Source organism: Oncorhynchus masou, chromosome 24 (assembly GCF_036934945.1).
Source record: "Oncorhynchus masou masou isolate Uvic2021 chromosome 24, UVic_Omas_1.1, whole genome shotgun sequence".
NCBI classification, from domain to species: domain Eukaryota; kingdom Metazoa; phylum Chordata; class Actinopteri; order Salmoniformes; family Salmonidae; genus Oncorhynchus; species Oncorhynchus masou.
Genome location: NC_088235.1, coordinates 68,613,200 through 68,629,016, shown reverse-complemented (window position 1 = coordinate 68,629,016; position 15,817 = coordinate 68,613,200). Strand labels below are relative to the sequence as shown.

Sequence of the window (15,817 nt, the reverse complement as noted above, 5' to 3'; positions counted from 1 at the left end):
TCCTTCAAGCATGCTCTCAAAAATACACCTGAAAATGCCCTTGTGCTGACTCACAATTACCACACAATTTAATGCATGCTATAATTCTGGCAAGCACGTACCTATTCTCCTCCGATTATTGGTTGTGAAGGACATGGCGTGTCTATATGTCTAGCTGAGCCACAATGTTTGATTTTCCCAGTAATCCCAGGTTAACAGCATTGTCTACATGTGATGCACAATTATCATGTTTTGAGAGACTTTCAGATGTTTTAAATCCTTAAACCCAGACTTGGACCACACACCCTCTCCACCGAAAAGCAGGCAGGGGAAGCAACACTCACAGTCAGCCACTGCTTCCTTCCAAACCTCTCATTGTTGAATTTGCGATTTCCGACTTGTTGTGTGACGTTTATGTCCAATGGCACAGAGACATTTTATCTCTAATTTCTCGTCATATGACAAAGATTGTAGATCGTCAAGACAGTAGATCGTCAAGTGATTCATGATGATGACTGCTTATCTAGCTAGCTAATTTGCTAGCTAAGATTTTGAAAGTATGATGTTGACATGATCAGTCCAATCACAGCTACGGGAGATCTAATGTGATTTGATGTCATTATATATGTGGCCAATGACCTTAAGCCTTCTTGGAAGGGCACTTTTACTGTAAATCCATGGCAGCACACACGCGGGGTTGAACTGCCTATCTCTCCAGTAGATTCTGTGGTGACGTAGTGTCCCCATGAGTGACAGAACCCTGAGCCAATCACGGCACAACCAGATAAGATTAACAACGCCTATGCTATGTGCTTTTGCTGGCTGCTCCTCCACCACAGAATGCACTGAGCTAGGCTGAAATCAATGCATTTTGGAGCTGCCTTACTCAAGAAATAGACCAAGTTTGTATGCTGCTTTATTAACTCAAGGATTGTTTTTTTTTTACATTGTATGCTGAACTGATATTTGACACAAATTAATGCAAGAATAACATTTTATAATTTAACAAAACAGGTTGGCCTCTGCTCTGCCCCACCTGCCCTGAATGATGGGTCACCACTGATTACATACAAGCTACTATGTCAAATAAGTTATTTTAGCCATTGATTTCTTTCAGAATGCTGTGTGTTAAGCTACATTACATGCTATGCAAATTATTGCCTTGTTCTCATTCATGTGGTGGTGTGTCCATGTAGCATGTCATTATCATTATACACACATAGTATACAAATGCATGGACATTGACAAATATTCAACTGAACCACACACTCCCTGTCCTGAAGTGATGTCAGTTACAAAATAGTTACGGAAATAGCTGTCACAGAATGGATACAGTATAAAGATACTTAGATATTTGGGTGGGATGGGCTGGCTGAACACACACTGATCCATAGGAACCACACACACACACCATGAACACAAAGGTTTTGTCTCCCGCAGGTCCTTAACGCCCAGAAGGCCGGGTACAAGGCGGCGATTGTTCACAACGTGGACTCTGATGACTTAATCAGCATGGGATCCAATGATCGTAAGTTTCCCCCCTCTTCCAATCCTTCTCTTCTGCACTGCACACACAAACACAAACACAAACGTGCAGCAGCACTGCACACAGTTGTCTGTTCATGTGTCTCCTCATTCGAGGTCAATACAGCTTTGATTCCCAAAACCTGAGCCTAGAGGACCTTTCGGACTCGCTGAGACATAGAGATACTGCAGCCATAGCGCCAATTCCGACTCTTAATGTCGTTGTGGAGGAATGTGGTGCTCTGGTTTTCAGTACGTCGCCAAACAGTTCAACCCTGTCCAAACGGCTCGATCGGCCTGGAAATTCACAGTGCCCTATTTACCATCAAATTAAGTTTTTGGGAGGAGGGATATCTGTGCAGTTTCTCTTTTCTCAACAGGTTACTCTTCACATAGTTTGTCGCTTGTCTCCCGCCTCTTGCTCTGGGGTGTATGACTATGTTTCATGAATAATCAAGACAGCACCTCATGCTGGTAATTGCCTAGGATGGATCATCCATTTGGATGGGTTCTTTTCAAACGTTGATCAGCGAGCCATTTGTTAACTTATCAGCCATCCAAGAGATTTATGTCACCGGGGTTCTGTGGGCCCTACCAACTAGTAATATACCCACAATATGCCCACAGTCGTGCATGAGCAGAATCATATATAAGATGGTGGCACAAGTGGGCATCAGCCTCAACGCAGGGGCAGACTGGAATCATAAATCAGCGCACCAGAGGCAAATTGTCCGTTCTACTAAACTACTTTGGGCTGGTGTCTGAATGGGACAGCAGCCCATTAGCCAAAATGGTAATTCTGCCCCAAAAAATTATGATAAAATTTCTTAACAGACTCATTATAAAAAAACAATACCCATTGGCCTAAAGATGGATCAGCCCACCAGGCATTTGCCCCAAATTCCCTATGCCAGTCCATTTCATGCTCAGAGGGTCCCATAGACCCTGGAAATTACCCCATCTAACAGCTTTAAAGATCTGTGGTTCGCCATAGTTATGGTCTGTCTAAATAAAGGATTTCAGAAATGCCAGATGTTTTACTGTAGTGCCTCGACAAACATACCGTTCTTTCTATTTTTGTATCTTTTACCGATAAGTGAATCGAATCTTAATTTCTTCCTTCGAACGTGTTGTTATTTCATGATGGTTTAGATTTTATATTATGTTGGGCATCAATATGTGGCCACCTCATGTATAAATATATTTTCCTTCTCTTTTCCCTTTTAGTGGATATTTTGAAGCAGATTGACATTCCATCAGTGTTTGTGAGTGAAGAGACTGCCGACTCCCTGAAAAAGGACTATGCATATGACAAGGGGTGAGTTGTGGACCAAGATCTAATTTCCATGTCTATCAACATCAAGGCTAATTCAAGCCGGAGACATCCAAACTGGCATGCTCTATCCATACTGTCTAAGAATCCTGTCCAAATAAATCTGTCAGCGTTATTTAAAAAAAAAATATATATATTTATTTATTCTATGAATGCAGTGGAAAGACGACGTAAAATTATATTTTTCTCTTTGTGCTACATTACTCTGTCATAATGGCCTCAATTGACGTGCTGGCATCGTAAAGCAGATCTGCCTCATGCTGTCATCACATTCCCAGAGCTATGCAGAGAACAGTGGATAATCAGGGAATGACTGTTTTTTCTTCCCACCATGCTGTCAGTAATAGACCTCTTCTTTGCTCTGATATCAATCATACATTATTCGGGTTAGTACCTCTTTTGTCCTGGCATGCAGACATACCAAAATAGTACATTTCCAGTCAATTGCCTGGAAATATTGCAATGTTCTTCACAAAATGTTATTATAGAAGCGTCTTAGCCATTATTTCACTGTGTGAAATTACATTCGTCAGATGGGAGGGTGTTTCTGTGACAGGACGTCATGAGGTGTAAAATGAAAACGAGTCGCCTCATGTGACATGCTATAGATGATGGGCCATGTCGACACGCTCCAATCGTAAGGACTCCTTGTAGGTCACTATTGGAGTGTATCTAATTGTCAGTCATAAACACTTAATTAAATCTCCATAATGACGCTGTTGTTTTTCAGGGGTCATGTGGTACTCATGCCGGACTTCAGCCTGCCTCTGGAATACTACCTGATCCCCTTCCTCATCATCGTGGGAATCTGCCTCATCCTCATCGTTGTTTTCATGGTAGACAAATGTACTTCTTCTCAACATGTCAATAAAGTTTATTCATTCATTCATGTACACTGAGAATACAAAACATGAAGACCATCGGCTCTTTCCATGAAATAGACTGACCACGTAAATCAATGTGAAAGCTATGATCCCTTATTATTGTCCCTTGTTAAGTCCACTTCAATCAGTGTAGATAAAGGGGAGACAGACAGACTAAAGAATGATTTTCAAGCCCTGAGACAATGGAGACATGAATTGTGCATGAGTGCCATTCAGAGGATGAATGGTCAAGACAAAAGATTTACAATGCATTCGGAAAGTATTCGGACCCCTTGACTTTTTCCACATTTTGTTACGTTACAGCCGTATTCTACAAAAACAAAATGACAAAGTGAAAAACAGTTTTTTAGACATTTTTACAAATGTGTAAAAAATTAAGACACCTTATTTACAGAAGTATTCAGACCCTTGCTATGACACTCGACATTGATCTTAGGTGCATCCTATTTCCATTGATCATCCTTGAGATGTTTCTATAACTTGATTGGAGTCCACCTGTGGTAAATTCAATTGATTGGACAAGATTTGGAAACCTGTCTACATAAGGTCCTGCAGTTCACAGTGCATGTCAGAGCAAAAACCAAGCCATGAGGTCAAAGGAATTGTCCATAGCGCACCAAGACAGGATTGTGTCAAAGTACAGATCTGGGGAAGGGTACCAAAAAATGTTTGCAGCATTGAAGGTATCCAAGAACACAGTGGCCTCCATCATTATTAAATGGAAGAAGTTTGGAGCCACCAAGACTCTTCCGAGAGCTGGCCATCCGGCCAAACTGAGTAACCATCTCTGCAGCATTCCACCAATCAGGCCTTTATGGTAGAGTGGCCAGACGGAAGCCACTCCTCAGTAAAAGGCAAATGACAGCCCGCTTGGACTTTGGCAAAATGCACCTAAAGGACTCTCAGACCATGAGAAACAAGATTCTCTGGTCTGATGAAACCAAGATTGAACTCTTTGGCCTGAATGCCAAGCGTCGCGTCTGGAGTAAACATGGCACCATCCTTACGGTGAAGCATGGTGGTGGCAGCATCATACTGTGGGGAAGTTTTTCAGCGGCAGGGACTGGGAGACTAGTCAGGATCGAGGGAAGGATAAACGGAGCAAAGTACAGAGAGATCCTTGATGAAAACCTCAGGGACTCAGTCTGGGGCGACGGTTCAAACAGGACAACGACCCTAAGCACACAGTCAAGACTGTTTTTTATTTTATTATACCTTTATTTAACTAGGCAATTCAGTTAAGAACAAATTCTTATTTACTACCCCGGCCAAATCCTAACCCGGACGACACAGGGCCAATTGTGCGCTACTCTATGGGACTCCCAATCACGGCTGGTTGTGATACAGCCTGGAATCGAACCAGGGTCTGTAATGACGCCTCTAGCACTGAGATGCTGTGCCTTAGACTGCTGCACCACTCAGGAGCCCCAAAGCAGGAGTGGCTTCGGGACAAGTCTGAATATCCTTGAGTGGCCCAACCAGAGCCTGAACTTGAACCTGATTGAACATCTCTGGAGAGACACTCCCCATCTAACCTGACAGAGCTTGAGAGTATCTGCAGAGAATTGGAGAAACTCCCCAAATACAGGTGTGCCGAGCTTTGTAGTGTCATACCCAAGAAGACTTGAGGCTGTAATCGATGCCAAAGGTGCTTCAACAAAGTACTGAGTAAAGGGTCTGAATACTTATGTAAATGTGATATTTCCGTTATTTATTTTTAATACATTTGCAAAAATGTATAAAAACCTGTTTTTGCTTTGTCATTATGGGGTATTGTGTGTAGATTGATGAGGAAAATGTTGTATTTAATCAACTTTAGAATAAGGTTGTATCGTAAAAAGTCAAGGGGTCTGAATACTTTCCGAATGCACTGTATATGCCTTTGGGTATGGTAGTAGGTGCCAGGTGCACTTGCTTGTGTCAAGAACTGCAATGCTGCTGGGTTTTTCACGCTCAACAGTTTCCTGTGTGTATGAAGATGATATCATCAAGCCTGCTACAACAACAAAACATTTTTTTATTTTTTTTCATTTAACTAGGCAATAAATAACAGAGAACTTGCTCATTAGATTTGTCTGATTAGTTAAAAAGCAGTCTGTTACCCAAATCATCCCACTTCCCAAAGAATTGACACAATAACATGATAAATGTAATTATTTTTAATTACCCATACAATTATTTTGAGTACTGGTTGAGGTATTTTTTAACTGCAGAGAATACTTATTTCGGAAATAACTATCAATGAAATGGTGACATCAGACTTTTGGAAAGAGGGTGCATGATTGAAGTACAAGAGCGTTTCCCGGTTTTAAAAAAACTGTTGGGGTATTCATCAGGATTTTCGGGTAAGGTTAAGTGACTCACAACTTCCCAACTTACTTGACTTTTCCCTTCTCGCTCAGATCACCAAGTTTGTCCAGGGCAGACACAGGGCTCGGAGAAGCCGTCTGCGCAAGGACCAGCTGAAGAAACTTCCCATTCACAAGTACAATAAAGGTAGGGAGGAATATAGCTATCAACAAAGCTATCTAGACATCAGCATTGAGAAGTGAGATGGGCCAATAGTTTTGTGTTTGGTTCGCAAGCATTGACAACACTGATCTTTTTTAGATCGGTGTATTGTTGTAGTAATGTCGTTTCCTCACTTAGTGTGAATGTATGGATTACTGTCAAAGCTGGTTGCTTCAACACAGGTTCAAGTTGAGGGAGTATCTGTGTATATTGGAATTTGTCATTGGAGAACAAAGACTCAAAAAAATTTTTGTGTCAGTTTGTTTGCCCGACTATGTGTCAACAACACAAAGATTGAAACCTGGCTATATGATCGGAAGGCACACTTACCCTTGTATGAGATCATTTAGAATTGTATTATGACTCACTCACAGATCTATCGACCTTTGTCCTCAATGAACAGTTGACCCTAAACGCTCACCCTAACCCTCGACCTAGATGAGAACTCCAAACTGACCGTATATCTCCACCGGGTCTAGCCACGCTATGCCTTGGGTCATACGACTGGGCCACAATGCGGGTGACATTTTGAACGAGTTATGACACCTCAATCTGCTCCAGCGCTTCGTGCCATGAGCTAATGAGATGAATACAGCTTGATTTTCCACAGAGCCTGCTCCCCAGATTAAGAATGTCGTTATCTCAGATATGAGAAGGCTCTATATAAATACATATTCTGTTTACCTCGAGGGAGGTAGATTTGAAACTCCTTAATTCGAAGTCCTGGGCTTGAAGAGCGTTTCTCCGTTTTGTGTTTCTCCCCTCGGTCAGCTCAGGAGGTTTTATAGCCCTGCTTTTGCATTGCAAATACTGTTTTTCTGACATCTGCACCTGGTCACATGTCTGTCCTGAGTAGAATGTTGGCTGTATTCACACTTGGAAGGAGTTTAGAGGCTTGGTTTGGGGTAGGAAGCCCCTTGTTCAAAAATCGGCTGTGCAGGGGACACTGAGGAGATCTTGACAGAATCTAGGTGATGCATATTAAGTAGCTCTCTATGTGGTTGTGTGAGACGGTGTGTGAGAGTGGCTGTGCGACAACCCTTGTCTGACTGACAGTTTTCACAGGCATTAGAGGGAGTTCATAAATTCAGGGAATGGTTCCATCAGCTGCAGTTAAAGTATTTTTTATTATTATTGGCCCAACCACTACAGCCTCCTCTTCTGAGGACAAAAATAAACGTTGTGTTTCCAGCATTTTCTTTTTTTGTTACATGTACATTCTAAACACACATTTTACATACATGGCACTTCTTACTTTTCTTCACAGTAGTTACATGGCATGAGTATAGTTACTTGACATGCATCACATTCGGATAGATTATATCCAAACACATACTGTACCAGTCAAATGTTTGGACACACCTACTTATTCAAGGGTTTTTCTTTATTTTTACTATTTTCTACATTGAAGAATAATTGTGAAGACATCAAAACTATGACATAACATATACAGAATCATGTAGTAACCAAAAAAGTTTTTAAAAATTGTTTAAATATGATTTATATTTTAGATTCTTCAAAGAAGCCACCCTTTGCCTTTATGACAGCTTTGCACTGTCTTGGAATTCTCTCAACCAGCTTCACCTGGAATGCTTTTCCAACAGTCTTGAAGGATTTCCCACATATACTGAGCACTTGTTGGCTGCTTTTACTTCACTCTGCGGTCCAATTCATCACAAACCATCTCAATTTGTTTGAGGTTGGGTAATTGTGGAGGCCAGGTCATCTGATGCAGCACTCCATCACTCTCCGTCTTGGTCAAATAGCCCTTACACAGCCTGGAGGTGTGTTGGGTCATTGTCCTGTTGAAAAACAAATGATAGCCCCATTAAGCGCAAACCAGATGGGATGGCGTATTGCTGCAGAATGCTGTGGTAGCTATGCTGGTTAAGTGTGCCTTGAATTGAAAATAAATCACAGACAGTGTCACCAGCAAAGCACACCCACACCATCACACCTCCTCAAAGCTTCACGGTGTGAACCACACATGCGGATATCATCCGTTCACCTACTCTGCGTCTCACAAAGACACAGCGGTTGGAACCAAAAATCTCAAATTTGGACTCATCAGACTAAAGGACAAATTTCCACCGTGTTTCTTTACCCCAGCAAGTCTCTTTTTCTTATTGGTGTCCTTTAGTAGGGATTTTTGCAGCAATTCAACCATGAAGGCCTGATTCACGCAGTCTCCTCTGAACAGTTGATGTTGAGAAGTGTCTGTTACTTGAACTCTGTGAAGCATTTATTTGGGCTGCAATTTCTGAAGCTGGTTACTCCTCTGAACCTATCCTCTGCAGCATAGGTAACTCTGGGTCTTCCTTTCCTGTGGTGGTCCTCATGAGAGCCAGTGTCATCCCAGTGCGGTTTTTGCGACTGCACTTGAAAAAACTTTCAAAGTTCTTGAAATTTTCCCGATTGACTGACCTTCATGTCTTCAAGTAATGATGGACTACTGTTTCTCTTTGCTTATTTGAGCTGTTCTTGCCGCAATATGGACTTGGTCCCTACCTTGTCACAACACAACTGATTGGCTCAAACGCATTAAGAAGGAAAGAAATTCCACAAATGAACAAGGCACACCTGTTTAATTTATGAATTTCATGACATTTTATTTTTGTGTCAAATCGCCAATTGGCAACCCATCCCTTATGGGATTAATTCAAATCAAATCAAATTTTATTTGTCACATACACATGGTTAGCAGATGTTAATGCGAGTGTAGCGAAATGCTTGTGCTTCTAGTTCCGACAATGCAGTAATAACCAACAAGTAATCTAACTAACAATTCCAAAACTACTGTCTTATACACACAAGTGTAAGGGGATAAAGAATATGTACATAAAGATATATGAATGAGTGATGGTACAGAGCAGCATAGGCAAGATACAGTAGATGGTATCGAGTACAGTATATACATATGAGATGAGTATGTAAACAAAGTGGCATAGTTAAAGTGGCTAGTGATACATGTATTACATAAAGATGCAGTAGATGATATAGAGTACAGTATATACGTATACATATGAGATGAATAATGTAGGGTATGTAAACATTATATTAGGTAGCATTGTTTAAAGTGGCTAGTGATATATTTTACATCATTTCCCATCAATTCCCATTATTGATGTGGCTGGAGTTGAGTCACTGTGTTGGCAGCAGCCACTCAATGTTAGTGGTGGCTGTTTAACAGTCTGATGGCCTTGAGATAGAAGCTGTTTTTCAGTCTCTCGGTCCCCGCTTTGATGCACCTGTACTGACCTCGCCTTCTGGATGATAGCGGGGTGAACAGGCAGTGGCTCGGGTGGTTGGTGTCCTTGATGGTCTTTATGGCCTTCCTGTAACATCGGGTGGTGTAGGTGTCCTGGAGGGCAGGTACTTTGCCCCCGGTGATGCGTTGTGCAGACCTCACTACCCTCTTGCGAGCCTTACGGTTGTGGGCGGAGCAGTTGCCGTACCAGGAGGTTATACAGCCCGCCAGGATGCTCTCGATTGTGCATCTGTAGAAGTTTGTGAGTGCTTTTGGTGACAAGACGAATTTCTTCAGCCATCTGAGGTTGAAGAGGCGCTGCTGCGCCTTCTTCACGATGCTGTCTGTGTGGGTGGACCAATTCAGTTTGTCTGTGATGTGTATGCCGAGGAACTTAAAACTTACTACCCTCTCCACTACTGTTCCATCGATGTGGATAGGGGGGTGTTCCCTCTGCTGTTTCCTGAAGTCCACAATCATATCCTTTGTTTTGTTGACGTTGAGTGTGAAGTTATTTTCCTGACACCACACTCCGAGGGCCCTCACCTCCTCCCTGTAGGCCGTCTCGTCGTTGTTGGTAATCAAGCCTACCACTGTTGTGTCGTCCGCAAACTTGATGATTGAGTTGGAGGCGTGTGTGGCCACGCAGTCGTGGGTGAACAGGGAGTACAGGAGAGGGCTCAGAACGCACCCTTATGGGGCCCCAGTGTTGAGGATCAGCGGGGTGGAGATGTTGTTGCCTACCCTCACCACCTGGGGGCGGCCCGTCAGGAAGTCCAGTACCCAGTTGCACAGGGCGGGGTCGAGACCCAGGGTCTCGAGCTTGATGACGAGCTTGTAGGGTACTATGGTGTTAAATGCCGAGCTGTAGTCGATGAACAGCATTCTCACATAGGTATTCCTCTTATCCAGATGGGTTAGGGCAGTGTGCAGTGTGGTTGAGATTGCATCGTCTGTGGACCTATTTGGGCGGTACGCAAATTGGAGTGGGTCTAGGGTGTCAGGTAGGGTGGAGGTGATATGGTCCTTGACTAGTCTCTCAAAGCACTTCATGATGACGGAAGTGAGTGCTACTGGGAGGTAGTCGTTTAGCTCAGTTACCTTAGCTTTCTTGGGAACAGGAACAATGGTGGCCCTCTTGAAGCATGTGGGAACAGCAGACTGGGATAGGGATTAATTGAATATGTCCGTAAACACACCAGCCAGCTGGTCTGCGCATGCTCAGAGGGCGCGGCTGGGGATGCCGTCTGGGCTTGCAGCCTTGCGAGGGTTAACACGTTTAAATGTTTTACTCACCTCGGCTGCAGTGAAGGAGAGTCCGCATGTTTTCGTTGCAGGCCGTGTCAGTGGCACTGTATTGTCCTCAAAGCGGGCAAAAAAAGTTATTTAGTCTGCCTGGGAGCAAGGCATCCTGGTTCGTGACTGGGCTGGTTTTCTTTTTGTACTTCGTGATTGACTGTAGACCCTGCCACATACCTCTTGTGTCTGAGCCGTTGAATTGCGATTCTACTTTGTCTCTATACTGACGCTTAGCTTGTTTGATTGCCTTGCGGAGGGAATAGCTACACTGTTTGTATTCAGTCATATTTCCGGTCACCTTGCCCTCATTTAAAAGCAGTGGTTTGCGCTTTCAGTTTCACGCGAATGCTGCCATCAATCCACGGTTTCTGGTTTGGGAATGTTTTAATCGTTGCTATGGGAATGACATCTTCAACGCACGTTCTAATGAACTCGAACACATAATCAGCGTATTCGTCAATGTTTTTGTCTGACGCAATACGAAACATATCCCAGTCCACGTGATGGAAGCAGTCTTGGCGTTGCGGAAGTTAGAATAGCAATGATCCAAGGTTTTGCCAGCCCTGGTTGCGCAATCGATATGCTGATACAATTTAGGGAGTCTTGTTTTCAGATTAGCCTTGTTTAAATCCCCAGCTAAAATGAATGCAGCCTCAGGATGTATGGATTCCAGTTTGCAAAGAGTCAAATAAAGTTCGTTCAGAGCCATCGATGTGTCTGCTTGGGGGGGAATATATGGCTGTGATTATAATCGAAGAGAATTCCCTTGGTAGATAATGCGCTCGACATTTGATTGTGAGGAATTCTAAATCAGGTGAACATAAGGATTTGAGTTCCTGTATGTTTTTGTGATCTCGTTAGCCATAAGGTATACGCCCCCGCCCCTCTTCTTACCAGAAAGATGTTTGTTTCAGTCGGCGCGATGCGTGGAGAAACCAGCTGGCTGCACCGACTCCGATAGCGTCTCTCCAGTGAGCCATGTTTCCGTGAAGCAAAGAACGTTACAGTCTCTGATGTCCCTCTGGAATGCTGCCCTTGCTCGGATTTCATCTACCTTGTTGTCAAGAGACTGGAGATTGGCGAGAAGTAGTGGTGCACGATGTGCCCGTCTCCGGAGTCTGACCAGAAGACCGCTTTGTTTCCGTCTTTTATGAAGTCGTTTTTTTGGGTCTACGGCTGGGATCCATTCCGTTGTTCTGGGTGAAAGGCAGAACACAGGATCCGCTTCGCGAAAGTCATATTCTTGGTCGTACTGATGGTGAGTTGACGCTGCTCTTATATTCAGTAGTTCTTCTCGACTGTATGTAATGAAACCTAAGATGACCTGGGGTACTAATGTAAGAAATAACACAGAAAAACAAACAAAAAATTGCATAGTTTCCTAGGAACGCGAAGCGAGGCAGCCATCTCTGTCGGCGCCGGAAGTAGTATTGACACATAAACAAACATTACAATAATTCACTATGGTAATTAAATGATCGTTCTTCTTCCGGCGTTCTCTGCATTGTGCATCACATAAAGAGTGAAAAAATAAATCAATACATAATAGTAAATAGGGTTATCCAAAACAATAATTACATCCCTAGAGCAGTAAAATAGTATACATACATACAGTGGGGGGGAAAGTATTTAGTCATCCACTGATTGTGCAAGTTCTCCCACTTAAAAAGATAAAAGAGGCCTGTAATTTTCATCATAGGTACACTTCAACTATGACAGACAAAATGAGAAAAGAAATCCAGAAAATCACATTGTAGGATTTTTAATGAATTTATTTGCAAATTATGGTGGAAAATAAGTATTTGGTCACCTACAAACCAGCAAGATTTCTGGCTCTCACAGACCTGTAACTTCTTCTTTAAGAGGCTTCTCTGTCCTCCACACGTTACCTGTATTAATGGCACCTGTTTGAACTTGTTATCAGTATAAAAGACACCTGTCCACAACCTCAAACAGTCACACTCCAAACTCCACTATGGCCAAAACCAAAGAACTGTCAAAGGACACCAGAAACAAAATTGTAGACCTGCACCAGGCTGGGAAGACGGAATCTGCAATAGGTAAGCAGCTTGGTTTGAAGAAATCAACTGTGGGAGTAATTATTAGGAAATGGATGACATACAAGACCACTGATAATCTCCCTCGATCTGGGGCTCCACGCAAGATCTCACCTCGTGGGGTCAAAATGATCACAAGAACGGTGAGCAAAAATCCCAGAACCACACGGGGGGACCTAGTGAATAACCTGCAGAGAGCTGGGACCAAAATAACAAAGCCTACCATCAGTAACACACTAACGCCGCCAGGGACTCAAATCCTGCAGTGCCAGACGTGTCCCCCTGCTTAAGCCAGTACATGTTCAGGCCCGTCTGAAGTTTGCTAGAGAGCATTTGGATGATCCAGAAGAAGATTGGGAGAATGTCATATGGTCAGATGAAACCAAAATATAACTTTTTGGTAAAAACTCAACTCGTCGTGTTTGGAGGACAAAGAATGCTGAGTTGCATCCAAAGAACACCATAACTACTGTGAAGCATGGGGGTGGAAACATCATGCTTTGGGGCTGTTTTTCTGCAAAGGGACCAGGACGACTGATCCGTGTAAAGGAAAGAATGAATGGGGCCATGTATCGTGAGATTTTGAGTGAAAACCTCCTTCCATCAGCAAGGGCATTGAAGATGAAACGTGGCTGGGTCTTTCAGCATGACAATGATCTCAAACACACTGCCCGGGCAACGAAGGAGTGGCTTCGTAAGAAGCATTTCAAGGTCCTGGAGTGGCCTAGCCAGTCTCCAGATCTCAACCCCATAGAAAATCTTTGGAGGTAGTTGAAAGTCCATGTTGCCCAGCAACAGCCCCAAAACATCACTGCTCTAGAGGAGATCTGCATGGAGGAATGGGCCAAAATACCAGCAACAGTGTGTGAAAACCTTGTGAAGACTTACAGAAAACGTTTGACCTCTGTCATTGCCAACAAAGAGTATATTGAGAAACTTTTGTTATTGACCAAATACTTATTTTCCACCAAAAATTACAGGCCTCATCTTTTTAAGTGGGAGAACTTGTGGCTGACTAAATACTTTTTTGCCCCACTGTACGTACAGACAGACAGACAGACAGACAGACAGACAGACAGACAGACAGACGTACGTCACTTGAACCCAGTCTGACACTAAGAGAAGATTCATATGGTAGACAAGCCTATACACAATCTATATACACAAACACCATTAACCACATCGACGCTAAATATTTTTACAATTTAATTATAGGTAGCCCTTTTTCCTTTATTCCAGGCTTTATCTAAATATTCTGCAAATAGAAATACACAATGGACAAAATAAACCATTTCAATTTCTCCTCATCACTCAGCCACATAATGCCAGGGTATATCTGGTGGGCTTTCTGGAACAAGAGCAAGCGGATATCATGATAGAAAGGGCAATAGAGGATAAAATGAGTTTCATTCTCTATTTCTTTGAGGTCACAATAATTACATAATTCTACTTCACCACAGTACCGCCCTGTTTCAATACGCAGAGGCAATAACCCTGATCTTACCTGTGCACATAGCAATCTATGGTTTTTAGATAGGCAATACATAATATATCTCTCACACAAAAACTCACCCTTAATCAAACAGAAGGTTCTCAACTTGGGTTTATGATTAATCTCCTCCACCCATTTTTTGTCATATTGCATCATCAGTTGTTTTTTAATCATATCTATGTCTCCCTTAATTTGGTTTTCATACAGATGTTCACAGTCAGACTGTTGAAAAAGGTCAGACATTTCAGTTGCCCAGGCTCCCCCTATGGATAGATCCCATTGAAAAACTTGACGAGCTATTCATGGCAGTTGGCATATCCCACAGTCTATTCCAAAGTCTCACCATACACGCCTTCCATCTCACCTCACAGGGTTCACAGCCCATGTCCCCAGTTATTGCAAGAACAGGTGCAAACTTGTGTACACCTAAAAAGTAACGTACTGCTCTGCTATGGACATGTTCGTTTTTAAGACACCTCATGGCACCCCACACTCTTGCTGAATAGTACAGAACAGGACACACACATGTCTGACACAGTTTGGAATACGTAGCATAACCAATATCTTTGAGTGTTTTTGTTTTTTCTATTACACCCCCCCCGCCCCAAGAGCTCTACTTGCTGAGTCGGCCAGGGCAAATGTTGCATATAGAAAGGTGATATGTTCATCAATAAAAATACCCAAATATTTATAAATGCTAGTAAACTCAAGAATGTCTTCAACAAAACTGCAAAACACTTCTCATAGTAGCTGGTTTTCTAAAATGCATTCTGTGTTTTTGTCTGGTTAATCATGAGTCTCCATCTTTTACACCAATTGACTGCACATAATAACATGTTCTGCAGGTCTTGTTCAGTTTCTGCCATCAAAATAATATCATCAGCATTTAAAAGGATACCTGGCATTTCATCATATCTTACTCCAATATTTAACTGTTTTAATTTATTTTGCCAAATAATTTATAAACAAAGCAAACAAAGTTGGTGATAAGGCATCTCCTTGTTTAACACCCGAGGGTGTGGGAAACCAATCTGTACGATATTCATTAACACACACACAAGCAATTGGTACTTTGTAAAGAGACTGGATTGTTTGATAAAATGTCCCATCAACGCCTGTCTTTAACAAACTATAGGCTAAAAGATCCCTATTTACAAAATCAAAAGCTTTCTGGAAATCAATGAAACATGCAAAAGTAGGCTTCATGTAATCTATTTCTAATTATTTTACAGACTGAGAAGATATTATCTATACAGGCTCTGGATTTACAAAAAAAACCATTTTGTTCTTCCACCAGAATGTTGTGGTCCTTCAGGAAGGAGACATGTTCTGTCTCCTAGAGATAAATGTACTTTGGTGCGAAAAGTGCAAATCAATCCCAGAACAACAGCAAAGGACCTTGTGAAGATGCTGGTGGAAACAGGTACAAAAGTATCTATATTGACAACAAAACAAGTCCTATAATCGACATAACCTGAAAGGCCGCTCAGC

At 42.4% G+C, this 15,817-nt stretch overlaps 1 protein-coding gene across 1 annotated transcript in view; it reads left to right on the top strand.

The window, feature by feature from the left end:
• LOC135512530 (E3 ubiquitin-protein ligase RNF13-like) overlaps window positions 1–15,817 on the top strand; it is a 100,493-nt gene that overhangs the window by 65,218 nt on the left and 19,458 nt on the right. The window contains exons 5-8 of the mRNA XM_064934649.1: window positions 1,420–1,507; window positions 2,731–2,821; window positions 3,567–3,672; window positions 6,123–6,216. Of these exons, the coding sequence (XP_064790721.1) occupies window positions 1,420–1,507; window positions 2,731–2,821; window positions 3,567–3,672; window positions 6,123–6,216 (379 nt within the window). The remainder of the gene's footprint in view (window positions 1–1,419; window positions 1,508–2,730; window positions 2,822–3,566; window positions 3,673–6,122; window positions 6,217–15,817) is intronic.